Genomic DNA, 21,182 nt, shown 5'->3' with positions numbered 1-21,182 from the left:
AACTGGCTTTTGGCTGGAAGTGGCTTCTGATACAATGGAGGGGTGTGTGAACTTAGCTTTTCCTCAGTCTGATGCCTCAACAAAGACAATTGCTAATTGCAAGTTGGGGGAATGCCATTGGTGCAGTTACAGTAGATTTGCTACTTAGTTCTCCGGTTTTTTTAAAAAGACAAAGATGATTTCCAGTCCCTACTCAATTATTCTGTTACAAAGCAATAGGGACTGAGTTAGCAAAAGTGTTCTTGCAAAAAAACTTAAGCATGAACATTGCTACTAGCTTGGTTTATACTTAAATATTTTTCAAATTTGTAATATTTTTGCATCATGCGATCAATATTTCATTGCTTGAAGGAAGAAGAGAAAGACATTAACATGCCTGGAACTTCCACTAGAAAGAGGAAGGTAATTTTTATTTTATATTATGATCTGCTGAGCATATGTATAATGTAACAATTTGTTACAGTTCATTTGTTTGATAACATGCATTTACATACTGATGTTATTTAATACTAGTTATTGTCCAGTTATCTCAATTGGTAGGTGGAGAACTGCAGTATATACCTATAGTAGTTGTCAATTTTATGATTTTGGTTCCCTTAGTAAAATTGTCATAAAATTAGTTACTAGTTTATTAGCTGAAAAAATTAATCCTAAATTAAAGGAATAATTAGTTTCCTTTTTTAATTGGTAAAAATATCTACCAACTAAGCTAAGGTCAATCTTGACATTTCAGGAACATCAGCCAAAGCGGAGGCTGCGTAATAGAGCTCAATCGTATGATACTCAGGCATGGAAAAGACAGTGCCAGGAGTTGTTAAATCTTATTTTTCAATGTGAGGATTCTGAACCTTTTCGCCAGCCAGTGGATCTTATTGAGTATCCAGTAAGTATTTGAAAACTTAACAATTGCTGCCAAACTTAGTCAACTGAGAGATAGTATAATTACAAAGGATTGGCTCCAATGACCTGCTTTGTCTTCTCATGAATAAATCTTTCTTGTTGCCTCTGTATCTTCTTGCATCTTGAGGTTTGAAGGAACCCAGGGAAAGACGAGAAGTGGTATGGAGAAAGGCCTGAAAGCAGGCCTTTTTTGTTGCCACCTCTGGCATTCAAAGGGTTGCTGCCTCTGATAATGGAGATTCCATCTAATCATTTTGAATAATAGCCAAGCCATTGGATCCTACAGAAGGGTTTTCTATCAATAATGAATGTCATCTTTCCCCCTTCCACTGCACTCCAAAATGCCCTTTGAAATTCTGTTCAAGAAACAGTATTTTGGGGGACATTTTGGGCTGCAGCAGGAGGGGAGCTGACTGAAATTCTGTTAGTTTAAAGATTGCATGTGAACCAAGTCATTGATGGATCATATCCTCTGTGAATTTGTCAAATTCACTTTTAATGCTGAACAAAGAGGCAACCCTGTACAAGCAACAACCAAAAAGAGAAGGGAACAAACTCCCAACAGGGTAACAATCGCAATAAGACGATGAATAGTCAATCACCATAAATATGAGATGATAAATAATCAAGTTCATTGTTGGTCTTCTGGTGCAGTCCCACATGAAACTGCGCATGTGCAGGCCCGCCAATCGGAGATTCTGTAGCTTTAAATTTCTCCGGAGGGCGCACGCTGCCTCCCTGTAAGCAGCCGCGGCTGTTTTCCTGCCTAAACAGTCTATATCAGGAAGGTGCGACACCCTCCACCCTCAGTTTCTCTTTCACCACCGGCTAGGAGAGACTAACTGTAGCGATTGCTGAGTGTTGGAATTTCTTCATTTCTCAGATCTTCGGCCTTGATCTTCTCTCCTCCTTTTCTTCATCTGAAAGAGAGGAGAAAATTGTGAGTAACGGCTGAGAAGGCATTATTCAAGCATTGCTCTAAATGCAACATAAAAATGTCTAAGACCAACAATCATTTACTCTGCCTGCTGTGCCTAAGAGAAGAGCTCAATACTCAGGCTTGTAAGATCTGCCAGGGTTCTACGCCCGATAGCGCTTGCGGAACGATCCAGCAGACTGCAGGCTGCCCTGTGGGCAAAAGTGATGATACCAGCAGAAGGGTCAAAACCAAAGACCCCGGAGGCCGTTACAAGTCAATCAGATCCGACTTCGACTCTGATACCAGCGATTCAAGTAACGCCATCGGAACTGACCCGTCAGAGCCAGCCTCCGTCCATCGCCCATGAGGCGTCGAGCCTGTCGGACTCCGCCTGGAGCCAGAAGCGTGGTGTGGACTTGGCTTCGCCATCATGATTGGAACCAGCAGGTTCTCAGAGCCAGTGATTGGAACCGAGGGACTTTGCTGGAACCGAGGGATTTTGCTTCCCCACCACAAGCACAAACCCTCCAACCCTCGGGCTCTGACTTTGAGTGAACCACCCAGGAAGAAGAGATCCAAATTGAAGTGCCGGTCTAAGGAACCGTCGAAGGCACCTAAAAGATCTCAGCCCATGCCTGAAGAGCCCCTAACCCCGCCTAGAACCCCATCACCCAGGTTCGGATCCCCATCATCTTCCTCGGAGGAAGGAGAGACCCTAAGGGAGTGCACATCTAAGAGGAGCTGTTGCTCGGAACGCTCTGGTAGATACTGTTCCCATGGGTGCTCTTCAAGGTGCCACCAGCGTTTTCCCAGCCACTATGGCATTGATGTGGGGGAACCTTTCCATACAGAGTCCCTCTTCTCGGCAAGTGCTTGTTCAAGCAATGGGAGGGAATCTCACTCCACCCATGGGTCAGCGGTGGCCTTCCAGCTCCAAGATCCAGATCAAGGGGAAGGCAGCTCAAGTGGTCCTTCAGAACCATCGCCTGATGAGGCTCTGGGCGACACCGGTGAGGTCTCACTGAACAATGATTTTTGCTCATATTCTGATCAACTTTTACACATGCCGAAGACATTGGAGATTGATTCTATACCTACTGACCCCAAGCCTAGGAATACGATTTTGCAATATATTTACTCTGGCAATTCACCCAGTGTCATCTCCTCAGTTATCGAAGGGTTGGCAGATTTGATGACATCTCTGTGCAAGAAACCTGCCTCCAATGCTCCGACATCGAAGAAGGTGGAGACCCTCTATAAGATTAGGGACGAGTCGTGTCCTTTCCGTCAGGTCACCCCCTCCCTCTTCCCTTGTGACTGAAGAAATGCAGTTGAGGCAGTGACAGTGCTCACACACCACCCCGCCAGATAAGAAAAGGAAGAAGTTGAACTCCATTGGCAGGAAGATCTACGTCTCTGTGGCCTTAGGCTTTAAAATTGCCAACTACTATACAGCCATGATGGCTGCTTATCAAATTTTCCTACGGGGTAAAGTGGCTGCTCTTCACGAGTTGCTTCCAGAGGACAAGAAACCCCTGGTGAAGGTTATCAGAGAGGAAGCGCTAGGCCTTGCCCACCACCAGATCAATGCAGGCAGGAATTCAGTGGATGCAGCTACCAGGGCATTGACGGCTGAAGTAGTCCGGAGACTCTTTTACCAACTGCAGTGGTTAATCTGAGAGATGTGTATTTTCACATCTCTATCTACCCATTTCACAGGAAATACCTGTGATTCACTTGTGCTGGTAACACATATCAGTACCAAGAACTGCCCTTTGGACTCTCCACAGCCCCAAGGGTGTTTATGAAGTGCGTGGCTGTGGTAGTAGCACACCTACAGACTCTTGGTTGTTCCATATACCCATATTTGGACGATTGGCTATTGTCAGCACTCTCACGGGATGATCTGCTTCGACAGGTGGATTTGACTTTGCGGACCTGTTCAGAGTTGGGTCTCATTATAAATTACAAGAAGTCCAAGGTTGTTCCTGCTAGGAATGTCCATTTCATAGGTGCCATCTTGGATGGTTCCCTTAATAGGGAATTTTTACTGCTGGAGAGGGCTCAGAAGCTGAAGGGTGTGATTGGAACCTGCCTTAGACATAGGTTTAAGTCTGCTAAGAGTATACAGACATTGCTGGGCCTCATGGCCTCAACAACAGCTGTTACCCCACTTGCTAGACTATGCATGAGGGGATTGCAGTTATGGTTTAATTCCTATTACTGCCCAGATGTTCATTCCCAGGAGAGGAAATTCTCAATCAATTCAGAACAGCGTTTAAGACTTTATACTGGTGCCTAATGGATGCAAACTTATTACAGGGCATTCAGTTTCGTGTTCCTCGCTGTGATGTTACCGTGACCACAGATCCTTCCTGGGATGGGGGTTACATTGTGGGAACCTTACCACTCATGGCATTTGGGAAAACGTGGAACTTGACCTCCACATTAATGTGTTAGAACTGAGGGCAGTTTTTAATGCCTTAATCTCCTTTTCAGATATAGTCAGAGGAAAATATGTTACTTTGTTTACGGACAATTGCACGCAATGTGCTACATCAACAGACAATGAGGAACAATATCCTGGTTGTTATTCCTCAAGGCTATAACGTTATGGGAGTGGGCTCTTAGCCACAATGTACACCTGCACGCAGTTCACATGCCTGGACCAGAAAATGTCATTGCAGACAAACTGAGCAGGGTGGGCACAAACACACACGAATGGTCACTCAACGATCGATACCTCAACCCCATCTTCCAGGACTGGGGTCAACTGGAGATAGATTTATTTGCCACAAAAGAGAACAGGAAGGTTCTCCTGTTCTGCTCGAAGGAAGGACTCGAGCCCGCCTCACTGAGGGAAGCATTCCAGATTGTGTGGTCAGGAAGTTTCTTTTATGCATTTCCCCCCATACCTCTGATTCCCAGGGTTTTAGGCAAGATGCAGATGGAAGGGATGACTGCCATCATAGTGATCCCCTTCTGGCCAAGGCAGCCGTGGTTCCACCAGCTGCTCCAGATGGCCCAGCTGCTCCAGATGGCCCACCAGATGGCCCACCAGACTTTCCATCGACCTCCACAGGAGCCAGGTCTCCCATCGTGGAAAGGGGTATTCCACCATGTGATCGGCAAACTCAAACTGACAGTGTGGCTCCTTCAGCAGTAGGACCCCTCTCGACTGAGGTGGCAGAAGTACTGCTTAATGCCAAAAGGCTATCCACTAGGCAATCCTCCCGTGTTGGATTGAATCGTTTATTGAACCGTTGCCTTGAATACTGTGTGACCAACAGACTGGAGTTGAACTATGAAAAATCTAAGGTGTTGGTTCTTCCCAATTCCAGGAAACTGCATAACTGGATTGTCAATGGTAATAGACTTGAACAAGTTAAGCACTTTAAATACCTGGGTGTCTATTTCCAATCCAATGCTACTTGGACCTTCCACCGTAGGATGGCTATTAATACAGCCAACGTTAATGCTGCAGCAATATCTCGCTTTTATTTTTTTGATCGAGGTAACCAATATGTGCCTGCTGCTCTTAAAGCCTTCAGTGCTAAAATTGGAGCTCAGTTATTGTACGGGGCCCTGCTCTGGATTGATGCTATTAACAATTCAGTTGAACATGTTCAATCTAACTTTCTGCGTAAGATCATGGGGGTTCCCATGTGTGTTCCTTATGCTGCCTTATGCTTAGAGTGCGGTCAGAATTTGTTGGCCACAAAGGCATGACTTCACACTATTAAATATTGGTTGAAACTCCATTTTAATTCTGATCTCCCCAGTTATACATACCATTTATTATCTGAATTTGCCAACTCTAGTTGGTCAGCCTGTATTGAAGCTAAAATAAGTTCCTTGAACTTGCGTATAGAATCTTTATCCCTGCTAGCTGAGTCTGAGGCCTTCTCAAAAATAAAATCCAGTCTTTTGGGATTAGAGTTACAAACTCTCTATAGTTCTGCTAATAGAACTTGCTCTCTCCTAAACTTGGGGATTTTCCCTAATGTAAGTTTCCCAGCAGTATACCTTTACCAACTTCTGGCTCCCAATTTACGTAGAGCCTTTTCTCTGGCCAGATTTAATGTTCTTCCTTCAGCCATTTTATCTGGCAGATTTCATGGGATTCCTTATTATAGCAGGTGTTGTCCTTGTTTGATGGACTGTGTTGAAACGGTTTCCCATGTTCTTCTCCAGTGCCCTTTTTATCTGGCGCCACGCCGGGAACTTCTACATCCTATATCAGCCCAACTTTCAGAGTTTTCTGATGATTTTAAGGTTCAGTTCCTGCTTGACAACCCAGATGGGGAAATAACTGAAATAGTAGCTAAGTTTCTCTACAGTGCCATGGCTATACGCCCTGACAAGTAATATTCTGTACTGGTTTTGCTGCACTGTTGCCCTGCTCCTATCTGTATTTTAATCTCATTTTGTATGGAGTCTTTGTATTTAAAATTTTCTATTTTATATATGCCAATAAAGGCTTGCTTGACTGACTGACTAGGCAATCTTATGCTCGCAAGTGGGACAACTTTACTCTGTGGGTAACGGATAAGGGGAGCAACCCTGTTTCATGCCCTTTACCTGTAGTTTTGGAGTTCTTGTTAGGGCTGAGGAGATCGGGACTCTCCTCTGTAAAAGTATACTTGGCAGCCATCTCAGCTTTTCACGAACCTGTTGATAGAAAAATAGTATTCTCCCATTATACTTCTGAGCTATTTTTAAGGGGCTTGAAGAATATGTTTCTCCTGGTAGGGAAAATAGGGCCACAGTGGTTACTGCAATTAGTACTTACAGTGTTAATATCGAAACCGTTTGAGCCCTTGGCCACTTGCCCCTTGAAAACATATACCTTGAAGGTAGCTGTTCTGGTTGCGGTGACTTCAGCTAGAGGCATGAGTTACCTGCACTATGCATTGATCAGCTGTTCTTAAAGATCCACCTGGAAAGGGTTACTCTTAGACCAAATTTGGATTTTTTGCCTAAAATTGTATCCAAATTCCATTTGTCTCAGGACATTTCGTTACCAGTCCTCTTCCCTAACTATTCTAATGACGTGGAGAGGACCTTGCACATGCTAGATGTGAGGAGGGCAATATTATTCTACCTAGATCGCACTAAGAGTTTTAGGTTAGACAGACATCTCTTCTTTTGTTATGCAGGCACAAGGAAGGGGCAGAAAGCCAGCTCACAAACCATTGCTAGGTGGGTAGTGCAGGCTATCACTTTATGCTATAGAAACGTCAACTTACCTTGTCCACTGGACATCCATGCGCAGTCCACGAGATCCCAGGCGACGTCGACAGCGCTCCTGTCGGGGGTTCTGCTTCAGGTCATCTATAAGGTGGCAACATGGTTGGCGACAGACGCTTTTGTGAGGCACTATGCTCTGGATGTCTTCGACAAACGGGAGACGGCAGTCGGCACTGCAGTCGATCTTTCTATAAACCAGCTCCACCACCTAGGTAAGAAGCTTGGTAATCTCCGATGTGGGATTGCACCAGAAGACCGACCAGGAAAACAGGGTTGCACTTACCTGTAACTGCTGTTCATTGAGGTCTTCTGTGCAGGCACACATACCCTCCCTCCTTCCCTGTTGGATGCTCTTGTTTTGAAGGGTTGGTGGCGAAAGAGGAACTGAGGGTGGAGGGTGCTGCGCCTCCCCGATATATTTATTTATTTATTTTGTATTCCACCCTTCCCGCACCAGCAAGCTCAGGGCAGATTCCAATTAACAGAATAATATAAAATACAGTATTTTTAAAACCAATTAAACATCTTAAATATTTAAAAAAGAACACACACAGCAAGCAGTACAGCAACAGGTTTTGAAAAACATATGGCAGCAGATTTCACTAGCAACCACTACCCAACCACCTCCAGAAATATATGGCAAAGGCTAGGTGGTAGATATCCCTTTGTAGGGGCACAGCTTTCTCTAGGTGGCCGGCAAGGATAGCAAATCCAGCCGGGCCCTTATCTCTTTAGACAGCATTCTACCAGGTTGGAGCCAGGACTGAAAAGGCTGTTTAGGCGGGAAAACAGCCATGGCTGTGTACGGGGAGGCAATGTGCACCCTCCGGAGAAATTTAAAGCTACAGAACCTCCAATCGGCAGGCCTGTGCATGCGCAGTCCCATGTGTGCCGGCACAGAAAACCGCAATGAACAGCAGGTACAAGTAAGTGCAACCCTGTTTTTGTAGTCACTTTCTCCATTCTTTATACAAGCAAGATCTAGCTTTTCCTTGTAGAGCAGATACTATGACCACTTAATCATTTTTGGTGCCCATTCTGCCTCTTTCAAATGCTACAATATCCTTTTTGAGATAAGGCAACCAGAACAGTACACAGTAAATTAAATGTGATTGATCATAGGTTGTATATAAGGGCATTATGATACTGGCCATTTTATTTGCAGTCCTTTTCCTACTAATCCCTAGCAGTGTATTGGCCTTTTCCCACCACAGCTGTACGCACATTGAGTTGACATCATTGAACTATACAACATGAACTCAAGACTACTTTTCTTAATCAGTCACTACCAATTCACACCACATCAGCCTGAATTTAGAAGCTAGGAATGTCTTGAAATCTGTACCCACTAACATACAGGGCCAATCTGCCATCCAGTAATCCTTTTGAGTCCTGTCTGTAGCTTTTATCATTTCCAATTATTAGTAATTTACTTTAAAATTTAATAAACCAAATTTAACAAAATTCATTTTTTTAAGGATTACAGAGACATCATTGATACTCCAATGGATTTTGCTACTGTTCGAGAAACGCTAGAAGTGGGGAATTATGAGTCACCGATGGAGTTGTGTAAAGATGTGAGACTAATCTTCAGCAACTCTAAAGTTTATACACCATGCAAAAGATCAAGAGTATGTCTTTACAATTTATTCCTAAAAATTAATGTTATAATATCTTTGGTATACTTATTTTTGGAAAAGTTGTAACAGTATAAATTGTAATATGGATACAAAAACGTTTAATTTTGAATCTTTTAAAAGACCTAATAAGCTCTTTTACTTGGGAAAATACCTTATCTAGTGCAGCGAAAGACTATGGGAAGGTTATCTTTTATCTGATTTAAAGCATCAGCAACATAATGTCAGATTTCTGCCATTTGGCTTGAAATACTTTGACTGCATCCAGCCTTTCCACAAATATAGTAAACTTGCTGAAGGGATCACTGCCACCTTCTAAGAGTAGCCCTTGTGAATAATCTTTTCAGGGTAAAGTGGCAAACTTGCTAGATTGGAGTAAGTGTTAGATCCAGCCTATGAATGTTTGAAATGCTGTAACTGAAAACCGTTCAGGTGCATTGCCTGTTAGTATAAGATCCTGATTAGGACCTCCTGCACATGCACATACATTCTCTCATCTGCACATAGACATTCAAGTGGTATGATGGTACACTATGAGAATAGAAAGTCTGTGAACATCTTTGATTTTTAAATACTCATTCAAGTTACTTATGCTCTACCCAGCTTATGAAGCATGGAGTGAAGTGGGGCAGGATATGGATGGGGTTGGTGCAGAGATGACTCTGGTTCTCCTGATGTCCCATTGTATTGCCTGAGCACTGTATTGATTACATAAAATAAAATCAATTCTAGTCGTACCTTCTGTACCCAGGCAGTGTGCCTGCAATGCTAGTTGACTTGTTCTGTGTAGTGATTTACCTTAATCCATGTGGGCAAAAAATTGCATTCTGAGGCAAACTTTGTTCAGGATTTACTTTCATATATTAACAGAGTTCTAATATTTTAATAGATTTACAGCATGAGCCTGCGTCTGTCTGCCTTCTTTGAGGAACATATAAGTTCCATTTTATCAGATTACAAATCAGCTTTGCGCTTTCATAAAAGAAACACGATTAAAAAAAGGAGGAAGAAAAGAAGTAGAAGCAGTTCTCTTTCTAGTAGTGCCACATCAAGGTATGATGCTTTGTTTAGTGCCGCTGAATGAAGTATCAGAATTGTTTGCATTGGTGAGGGTTTTTCAGTGATGTACTAAGTTTTTATGTTGCTTAAAAAGATCTTGCCATCTTAGTCCTTATGTTAGTTTGCATTAATACTTTTGGACAGGAGCAGATACAGAGTTTTTTTGCTGTAAAGCAATTTCTGTTTTTCCCTGCCTTACTCTTTTATCGACACATATATCTGCTCTGTCTCTTAATCTCTCCCTCCCACACCACACCTCCTGCAGGCTTTCATTTTTCAAAAATATTTTTCAGGCACCCAGCATGTTTATATATTTAAATATTTATTCACAAGTAGCTTTTAAAAAAATTGAAATTGATTTTACTTGATCTGAGTAGTGAGAATGAGGTATCGTCATGACTGTCATAAGGGCCGTTCAGTAAATACTTTGCCCAGCTGACTGGTGCTGAAAATGGAAAGAACTGATTTCTACTGAGCTCATATTTTGGAAGTTTGTACGTACGTCAAAAAGGAGGCAATGGATCCACAATGGTCTTGCTACTTATATTCCTCTGTACATAGATTGTAGGAAAATTGGGGTTGTAGAGAAGCAGAGGAGAGACGAGAAAAAAGAAGGGTGTATTTCATCCCTCTCCATCTTAGTTGTATGCAGAGAAGAATGTACTCCTGGACAGGCTTTCTGATTTTGGACAAACACACACAGACTTCCTGAACTGTCAGAACTGTTTATTGAACTAAACAAATGTCTGGCATTTTCCCAAGAGCAAGTTAAAAGGGCCTTTGCCGTTTGACTTTGTAGGACATCCTGTACGTGTGGAAACTGATCCCAATGCTAAAGTGAAGCAAAAGCTGTTCTTGTGTGTATGTTAGAGGTTCTGTGTATGTATGGAGCCACTGAGTATTCCCAAGTATATGCACACACCCAACTCGTGTAAGCAGAACATTTCCCATAACTCTTTGTTTTTCATCAACTGACTTTTCCAAAATACATTTCTGTTCTGACCTTCTAAAAAGAAACTGCAGTTTCTTGTCAACTTAAAAACTCTAGTTGGTCTAGCAAGTTGGTGGCTCCTTGTCCAAATCCTGACACACCTCCTGTTGGTATGTGTTCTTCCCTTTCATATTTTCTTAAATAACAAACTGAAATAATCCCAGGATGGAGATTGTAGAGAGACAGTTGATGTGCTCATGCAGGACATGTTGCTTACATTTTATCCTGTAAAATAGCACCATCTACCAGTCATATCATTCTGCTTGTAGTCCCGATAGAAAGAGACGGCTGCTAAAACCACAGCTGAAAGCTGAATCCCTGGCTGCACCTACAGCCTCTACACCTGTGCGTTCAACATCCTTGAGAAACGTTGCGGCTCAGATCAATGGAAAAGCAGCTGAATCTGCCACTTTGGTCCGAACTAGGAGCACTAGGGCAGTAACAGAAATGGCTGTGAATGAACAGCCATCTACATCAGGAGGAAAGCCCTTAACTGTGAAAACTAGTGCTACTATTGCATCAGGGAAATCAGGTGGGTCTCCGTTTCTAAATCTGTAATACCGTGCAGTCACAATGGGTTGGATTCATCAAGTTTTCCACTGGTGAAAAGGGAGGTACTGGGGATTGTGGGACCTGCATGATCAAAAGCTGTGTCGAATGGGAGTTATAGTAAGAAAAAGAATTGAGTGGGAAAAGCTGGTTTGATCCTACTGAATGCTTCTAGCTGTATGTGGCTACGTCCTTAGTATTTGGATATAGATGCCTAATGATGTGGATCATGGAACTCTAAGAAAACTTGAAGGAATAAGAATGAATAGCTGAAATAATCGAAAATGGGGCTTCATCAGTTTTTTAAGAATCAAATGTCATTTTTGTCATGAGCAACTAAAAGTGTTCTCTGCTTAATTGCTCAGTTGTTAATGTTCTATTGAAATATATTGATGAAAACCACTTCTTTAATTTTACAATTTTGTCTTCGCAGTACTGGAAAATTCCACCAAACATTCCAAGAACCAGAATGATTTATTAGTCCCGAATCAAACAAATTACACTCACAACACTAGGAATAATACAACAAAAGAAAATGTGGAGAAAGACAAACCAGTTAAACGGAAACCAAAGTCAACCACTCTCAACCCACAGGGTAAGGGTTTGTTTTTTAATATTACTATTGTCATTATTATATAACATGTAAAATCACTAAATTTGTAAGCTTGGGTTCACAGATTCATTTACCAAAGCATTAGTTGATTAGTTGGTCGTTGTTTCATCAACAAAGCTGCTTTGTACAGCGTCAGAACATTGGTCTGTCAGGTTCAGCACTGTCTACTCTGATTGGCAGCAGCTCTCCAGGGTCTCTTGGGTAGAGGTCATCTACTACCTCATCCTTTTAACTGGAGATGCCCGGAAGTGAACCTGGGACCTTCTGCATGCAAGGCAGATGCTCTGCCATTGAACCTTAGTTTCACTGTTGATTACTTGAAAGAAACGACATTTTCTTTATAATCAAACACTGCCTATGTTATGGTATTAGTATCATTGCAAACTTATTTAAATATCCATCTGTTAAAAGACAGATGACTAGTTAAAATTGAGTTAACCTGATTTTAGGAATCAGTATCTACCAGAGTCAGTTATCTGGCATGTATTCTGTGGCATTAATCATAAATGAGTGAAATTTTTATACAGCTAATTTTGATGTCAGATTAGGCACTTATTTGGTGTTGCTGGTCCACTCCTTGAATTTTTTTCTGCAGTTTTTTGTTTTCTGTTAAAGAAAGATGGAAGTGCAAAAAATCCACCGTAGTATCTTAGTTTTGTATGCTAGAGATAAGTCCTCTTATCTTGTACATTTGTAAGCTCTTATGCTTGCTTAGGAATCTCAGCAACACCCTGGTGTATTGTGAGAAGCCCATGCTGTGACTTCTCCTTATGCCATTGTCAACTTCCTGTGTGATCCCTGGCTTCTCACATTACCTTTTCTGCACAGGAAACAGGTATTCCAACACTGCAGAGTAACATAACCCTGTCTAAGAATTCAGGAAAATCATAGGTTGTTTTTAAAGGAGAAAACAAGACCCATAAAAAGTTTCTCACAGACTGATGTCTTGCAATCATTCCATTTTTAATACAGACATAAACATTTGGGATTTGCCCTTTTGTTCTCTGTACTGTTTTGTTAGAATTTATAGCTCAAGTTTTGATTATCATATTAAAAATGTCCCACTTAGCTAGTAATCAGTATGTTTGGGACTTGATGCTCTGGAAATGTTTTTAACTGTACTGGGAAGTTTAAGTATCTTTGTGTTTATCATACATATGCATAGGGAATTACTGGAAGATGCTAGCTAGATATAGTGGCTTAACAATCAGGTAACCTGCATGTCTGAGACAAGTGAGCTGTCAGAATAGTCATCTTGGTGTCCTCTGTGAAGTCCCTGGTGTAGGAGCATTCATATTAAATGTGGAAATGTCTTAGAACTTGGAGTTGGATTTGGCTGCCTGACGCTCTGCCATTCTTCAAGCTTACTAGCTTAGTCCTGAAACATGCATTAGAAGAAGAGTGCTTTTCCATGTTGTTCTTCCCTTTGAGCCACAAAGGCAGTATAGGACTTTTTTTTGCTTTGAGGTGTATTTGCATGTACACTGTTGTTGATTAGTATTCCACTAAAATTCCAGTGATGCAGTCTGTTTTGTTCAGTGCGTTCATTTGCTTCTTGTGGCCCTGCTTTACATGTTGGAAAGACTACTACCACTTTTCATTGGAAAGAGGGTGAGAGGTGAGTTTAGAATTAAGAGTGCTATGCTTGCTTTAATGAGAGGGTCCCCACTAAAGATAGCACCACATTCTGCCTGGATGTGATGTATTTTAGTGCCATACGCCTAAGTAACTCACACACCCTCACTCTTTAGTTTGGGATGGAGTATTATAAAATATTTCATTCGAAGGTACTTCTAGTGACTGTGTAGAGCAAAATAGGGAGCTTCCATCATACTTAAGGTCCCTACTAGTAATGCTTATTTGAGCATTACTGAAAAGGTAGAAGCATTTGTGTGGAAAGCATTTTCTCACTAAATCTACTTTAAAAATTTTAAATATAATTGAATCTTGTATTAGAATCACGTTACTCATGCAAAGAAAAAAAGCTGATGCAATTCACTTACATGTTGCTCTGTCTTCATATTAGATTGCAAGAATAATGTCATGGCTTTGGCATCAGGAAGCATCCAAGTAAATGGACATGGGGGACAGTCTTCAAAGCCTGTATTTAAGAGAGGTCCTGGGCGAAAACCCAAGATTGAAACAAACAACAGTACCTGTGAAGTGGTGCATAAGAAAAGAGGGCGGAAACCAAAAAATCTGTTACTTGCTCAGCAAAAAAAATTGGACCAGAATACAATCCAGGCTACTAAAGACTTGCCAGCAGAGGAAGCATCTGTTTCCACTGCATGCAATTCTCTCTCTGAAAATAATGTGAAGGAAGACTTCTTACAAAGAAAAGGCCGTGGAGGCAGAAAACCTAAACGAAAGCCAGAGGTACAACCAGAAGAGTTAGAACTTGCATTATCTGCCGATCCTAAAATTCAGACAAGAAGCAGGAGGAAAAAAACAGATGAACCTATTGAAGAAGAGTCTGAAGAACTTAAAGATTCTGAACCCCATATGAGAACTAGAAACCAGGGTAGGCGGACAGCCTTTTACAACGAAGATGACTCAGAGGAAGAGCAGAGACAACTGCTGTTTGAAGACACTTCCTTGACTTTTGGAACATCTAGCAGGGGCAGAGTCCGAAAGTTGACTGAAAAAGCAAAGGCTAATCTGATTGGTTGGTAACTTCAGCATTTAAGAATGTTAATAAACAGGTACCATTGAGGAATTAGTGGAACTAAGGATATCTGCTTTCTGCTGCTATTTACAGATAATATGTCTGAGTTGAGAAAAGTATAGCAAAAACAAACTGAACATTTCTTTGGAAGAAGTATGTATTTTAAACTTTTGCTATTTATTGCCCTCCAAGTAGGTTATGCATTTCAATTCACTTTGTTCAGTTAATATTAACAATTGTATAATTGAAATTCTTGATTTGCAGAAATGTTACTGTAATTTTAAACAGTACATAATCTCTATTTGATTAAAAAAGGTAATAGAATTTTTAACAATACAGACTGAGAACAGAACTCCTATTTTTGAATGACCAAGGTACAATACATTTGTATAGAGTGTAGTATTTGTGTTTTACAGAATATTAGCAAAGAGTGGCAGTAAATGCCATTGAGGAAAAATGCAAAATTACCACACTTTGCTGATAAGATGATTATTAATTTCAGTAGCTATTGGGCACACAGCTTTGTATAAACAAACCTAGTGCAGGTTGTTAGTTTATCTAGGTTCTGCCAAACAGAGAGAGGAATCACAATATATATAGATATATATCCACATTGGAAAAAGTTTGACTAATATGTCTAATTTTTCAGACCTTCATTCTTGTATCAATCAAATCTGTTTATTGTGCCAAAGACTGAAGAACAGGTGCAGTGGAAAGTTTTGAGTGTCAGCTTACAATTATGTATAAGACTCCATGTTCTAAATACCCATTGTTCTGAGAAACTCTCTCTACTAGTACTTCGTAGTGGAAAACAATTAATGCACTGGTAGGATCCTTTGACAGTTGCTTAGACAAGACGTATAATTGGGTTAAAGGATTCAAAGAAGCTGCAGGAAAAGTGTGGGATTCTGATGTTTATTTTACGATTCAGAATTGATCATTTTTAGAAATTGTGTTAAACTAACTAAAAATTACTTTGGAAAGAAGTGTATGTGTATGTATATATTGAATATGTACACAAGCACATAAATATATACAATATTTCCCAGGTATAATTTTTTTCAGGACTTTTTAGATAGTACTAGAATTTAAAATTTTTTAGAATATCATACTTTAATTTTAAGGGAGAAAATTGGTTATTTTCCATTATTAAAGATTAAAAGGCCAAATCACTTTTTATGCAATCATGTTTTATACAGTGTTCTCATTGCACATTGTTTTTTCTGCACTTTTTACAGTATACTTATCAAGCTAACAAGTCAATATATACAACCTAAAGGAAAATCCCACTTAATGATTGTGCCTTGTATTCTATTATTTCATGCATCTTTAGTAAACTTTTAAGTTGCCTGTTTTAAATGATGACTATATGACTTGGGGGAATGTATTGCTGTATGTACTGCTATGGAAAAGAAACAGTTATTTATTTGTTTATGGTACATTTACTTATTTTATACCTTAAAAACAAACTAATAATAATACAATTTTATTGCTTAAAATTATAGTCCACTTTAAAAGAAAAAACAAAATACATTACAAAACAGTAGCATGGTACAAAAATGTAACCACCCTTTTCATTTAATACACTGTTTGGGAAAACAAGGTGGTGTGTGAAAGAACAGTGGTCTTACTTATTTTTTTTACAAGCACTGGTTTTGATGTAGAGGTGCAAGTGGTAGCACTAGGTTGTATTTCTGCCAAATCTTATTCCCCTTCTCCCCCCCCCCCCCACCCATGATTGGCGGTTTCAGCTATGACCATGCTCTTTGGTGAGTTGGGGAAGAATTGAATGTAGACTCCCATAGTTCCACTAGTGGTGAGGATAATGGGAAGGGGCTGAATTCAGTTTGACCCCTCTAATGAGATTATTGCATCTGTCAAAAGTGACTACTCTGACTATTTGGGGTCATGTGCAGAATTTCTATTTCAGTTTTAGGAACTGCAGGTAAATCCATCTTCAGGAATCAATCTGCCCTATTGTGCACATGGGCCTCATTTCAGCACAACACACATGCAGCAGTGCTTTCATTTTTACCTTTTCCATACTGAGTGGGCACCTGAGGTTTAAGCCTTGTTAATTAATTTTGAACCTCGCCTACTTTAAAAAACAAAAATATGAACCTCATTCATGTTAATTAGTTCCTAAAATTTATATTTGATATTAATATAGAATTCTCTCACAAGCATACAGGCCATTTAATATTTTTGTCACTGTTTCTTTTACCTAAAGTTTCTTAACCCTCATTAGGCCATCTGAGAATATTCTGGGGCATGGAAGATTTAATTTTGGTTAAGAGCTTAATTGCTATCATTCCCTTTAGATTAAAAAAACAATTATTGTTTGGCCTTTTTAAAATTGTTAAAATATTTAATAAAACTTGATCTGTCAACGTATTCAAAATAGTGTAGAAGGCAAGCCTGCTGACAGCCCCCACCCAGCCAAGCCATTTTATTAGCATTTTCAAGAAAACTATTTTTTTAAAAAATGTATTCATACTAATAGTATTGTGAGTGTTAAACACAATACATGTATTAAGGCAAGCTCTAGAATATGTTTGTTTCACATTTCACAATGAAAGCATTGTTGTAGATTTAAATTGTTAATTTAAAAAAATTAATGAAGGCAGTCAGTTTGATAAAGGCAGTCAATTTCAGAGACAGATTCCTGATGTAATCTGCATTGTAATGTAAAAGAAAATGCAAAGCAGACCTGAAACTCCAGTGATGTATTTACTCCATTTATAACTATGTCCCACTTAGCATGTTTATGTATATACTTATATGCATCAGGTGTTTGTATGTAATGTTGGAGAACCACATAACCATTAGTCTGAATGTTATACATTTCAAGTCCACAAGAATCCAAGGGTCTTTTTTTGCAGTACACTAATGTATTCCCCTTTCACAAATGATCTGTACCACTAAGAATTCCCATTAGTCTTATTTTTCTAACATTATTTGCTCATTCATTGTCTAGAAAAAAGAACATTAAAAATACAAATGTGTCATATTTTCTAAATAAGTACTTTAGGTTGCATTTGTTTTACTTAAATTACTATCGTTGATTATATTTGATTTGCAGCATGCTTATTGTATCGGTAGAAAAACCATTTGATTTAACATATTTTAATCTGAGCAATAAATACTGGTTCAGTAATTTAACTGTTATGTCTTACGGATAATACTGCTTCAGGCTAAATACAATATTTTTATGGCACACTTTACATGTAAAATACTACGTACATGTCATTTCCATTGGTACTGCTATTTACCCAAATTAATATTTTACAGACTTGGCAGTAATGAACACACATGTGCAAATGCAATCTACTGAGATGGCTTCTAATACAGGGTAGTCCATTAGTTGGTCATGAAATTGCTTTGATATTAACCACTGGTTACATTAGGAAATCACCATTTTTCATGTTTGTTTTTTACTTTATTGATCAAAGCCCTCACCTTAATATCCATGTGGTTAACCATTGGTTAATGCTAATTGTGTCCCATGAATTTAGCGTCAAACATTTTTAGTATTTAAAGTCTTTCTCCTTGTGCAATGAATGACAATACAATTTTACAAGAACCATCTTCCTATAGTAATTGGACTGCTAGGATGTATTCTTGCACACATTTATTTGTACCATACTGTTGGTTTGTATGTGTATGATCATTCACTTGTTAGCATTTAATATTAATTTGGATTAATATTTGTTTAATACTGATTTAAAAACTCATGCAGCATGTAGAACATACAATTTTAAAAAATAAATGGGCACATATATGTATTTTAAGTACCTAGATCATGCTGTGTATTACTATAAAAATTTTTCAAGGTAATAATTGGGCTGTTTCAGAAACTTTAATACATCTGATTTTTTTTTTTTAACAGTAAGACCCTAATTGAGACACATGTGTTCACAGAGTTCTTGCATATAGAGGCTTCCCCATTTCTGTGATGGGGGCAGAAATGTAATTACATGTTGATTCACTTCCTGCATTGAAATGACTGGAGGGAGGGTATAATACAATTTCTCCTGCTTCTATTTTCTTGAAGGTATTAACTGGCAATATGGCCTGCAAATGAGTGAAGTTGAAAAATGTAAAATTAATCTGATACTTTGGTTTAGAATTGAGTCCCACTGCCTTTTATTTTTACAACAGTCCCTAGAATATCATCTACAAGTCTTTAGGAAAAATGGAACAAATTGGGCCTAAACAATTTTGTCTTTCATGATTGCGGATCAGTCTTTTTTAACTAGCTCCTTGGCCAGCAGAAATTGTATGTTTGAGAGTTACCCTGAATGTCTAGAACATCGGTCAACACAACTGTTCTGTATAAGGAGGCATTAATCATAAATTGTGTTTCATTTATCATGGACTGGACACTTGATCTTTCCACTCATGTATCCACCTGCATGATTTTCACTGATTTTTCCTTCCCAGTGCAGTCTCCCCAAGCTTGTTGTGCTTCTCCCAAGTATCCATCAACTCTTAAGGAGTAGGATTGTGGTGCACAGCAGGCTGTAATGGGAGAGTAAAGGTACATTGTGCTCACAGTATAGGATCCAACAACTGAAATCTATTACATGTGGGTAACTGTACAAGTAAATGACAGCTGCATTGTCATCACTGATTACTTCAAATGGTGATAAAGGCATATAAGCAATAGTATATTAAAATCTATTTTTATTTCCTGACTGGTGATTTCTTTTCAGCATTGTTAACTCCCAAACAGCCTAAATCTGAGGAATGGGCATGTGTGCACAAGCAGATTGTGGCCAATGTTTGTAAATGTTACTTTGTAACAATTATGACAATCTTCATAGAATCTTTTAAACCTCAGCTTTGAAACAAAAATCATTTTCTTTCTGCTCTACCTAACGAAGGTTTAGCGCACGATCCAGTTGGTGTTAACAATCTCTTCGCAGAGCAGAACTTGCAGAAGTTCTCTGTTCCCTCTAATGAAGAGCTCTGTTCAAGAGAACTGCACTCACCTGAACACACGGAGACCAACGGGATCTGGCTGTATATTTTAATGATGTATCCCTTAATCTTGCACTTCTTGTAATTGGACCTAAGTATTCATCTAATTAAAGGGCTGTTGAGTTTTTATGTAAATAATGTACATAGATGTTTATATTTTAAAGAAATGGTGTACATTTCATATATAGTGTCCAAGTCTGAAAATTATTTCTAATATAACAAATCTGGTCCTTTTTTATATGTTAACCTTACATGATTTATATTTTAATCAAGGTTACTTTTAATTACTATTGGGAAAATAGTGAAGTAAAAATATTTCTATAGCTCATGTTTTGTTTTGCATTACTGTTCAGAAAGTTGTGGAATAGGAAGTATCAATTCCAAGAAGGCTGCATTTGTTGCAAGATTTATTTCGAAGGTTCTGTAGAGAGAGCAAACATTTTAAATTCCATAATTGTAACAGCTTTGGTGTTGCAAATACAAAACCCAAATCTGAATTGTAGAAAATAATTCAGCCCCTGTCCATGTCAATTTAAATGTAAATTAATCCCTTTTGTTTAAAAAGTGGGCAAATTGCTGAACAGCTGGGATTTCAAAAAGATTAATGCAGGTAATTGCATCAGGAAGCGCAGATATGGCCTAAACAAAATCCATTTTACATCCAAATTAACTATTTTGATAAAAATTATTACATCTTGAACAAAATACTAGCATCAAATTTGTACACATGCACAAAAAGTATATATACAAAAAGTATCTGAAACGTTTGTTTTTAAAAACTAGGCTGCTGAAACACACTTCAAAGTTACATTTTTGGACCATTACACTGCAAAAACTTGAAAAGTTCTTAAGTGAATTATTTAAATTTTGTCACTTAAAATGTTGATGTATAATATAGCTCAATTTAAGGACGTTGTCTGGAAGATTGAATTTTGAAACTGACACATTTTAGAACATATTTTGTACAGTATGATGTAAATCCCAAACCTGTCTCTGTAACAACACTTTAGTTTTATCAAGATTAATTTCTCTTAGAAAAATGCTTTTATCATGTTATAAAGTGCAGTCTCGCACATGGATGAACAGTGCCCTTTCTTTTTGTACATATTGATTGAAACTTTATTGTTATGTGAAACACCTATGTTGGTTTTGATGAATAATACTTGGAATCCTTTTATACAAACTAGAATGTATGTGTAAGAATTACTGTCATTGCAATGTAGTAACTACAAACTTATTTTTAAATAAATAGAAAACTCGTTTTTCTAAGTTGCTCTGCAGTTTTTGTTCTTTGTATGCTTAATAAGTACACAGTATGATTTAGAATACTTGAATTGATAGTCGTATCCAAAGTTGCAGTTGTTTATTTCCAGAAAAGATGTGTTTATATCTTGTACTAGGCACATTGTGTGAGGCAAGTGAAAGTGAAAAAGCTGTTGCTGCTATGGTGCAGGTCCTGAATGACTACAATGCACTACTCTGCATGGAGCTGCTCTTGAAGAGCCTGTAAACTATTTTGTACAGAATACTGGGGGCCAGGATGTTGACGGGAGTGAGTCATAGGGACTGTATCAGTCAAGGTGCATCTATACTGTCTTCTACTTTGTGTCCAGTTC

General features: G+C 39.0%; 1 protein-coding gene across 2 annotated transcripts in view; it reads left to right on the top strand.

The window, feature by feature from the left end:
- The window catches only part of PHIP (pleckstrin homology domain interacting protein), a 114,196-nt gene extending 98,784 nt beyond the window's left edge, over window positions 1-15,412 (top strand). For both annotated transcript variants that reach the window (XM_054983891.1, XM_054983887.1), the window contains exons 34-40: window positions 352-402; window positions 734-883; window positions 8,548-8,700; window positions 9,596-9,759; window positions 11,026-11,288; window positions 11,739-11,900; window positions 13,945-15,412. In XM_054983891.1, coding sequence (XP_054839866.1) covers window positions 352-402; window positions 734-883; window positions 8,548-8,700; window positions 9,596-9,759; window positions 11,026-11,288; window positions 11,739-11,900; window positions 13,945-14,591 — 1,590 coding nt within the window. In that variant the 3' untranslated portion in view covers window positions 14,592-15,412. The remainder of the gene's footprint in view (window positions 1-351; window positions 403-733; window positions 884-8,547; window positions 8,701-9,595; window positions 9,760-11,025; window positions 11,289-11,738; window positions 11,901-13,944) is intronic.
- The last annotated feature ends 5,770 nt before the right edge of the window (window positions 15,413-21,182 follow it).

Source organism: Eublepharis macularius, chromosome 1, assembly GCF_028583425.1.
Source record: "Eublepharis macularius isolate TG4126 chromosome 1, MPM_Emac_v1.0, whole genome shotgun sequence".
NCBI lineage: Eukaryota > Metazoa > Chordata > Lepidosauria > Squamata > Eublepharidae > Eublepharis > Eublepharis macularius.
This window is presented reverse-complemented; position numbering and strand designations above follow the sequence as displayed.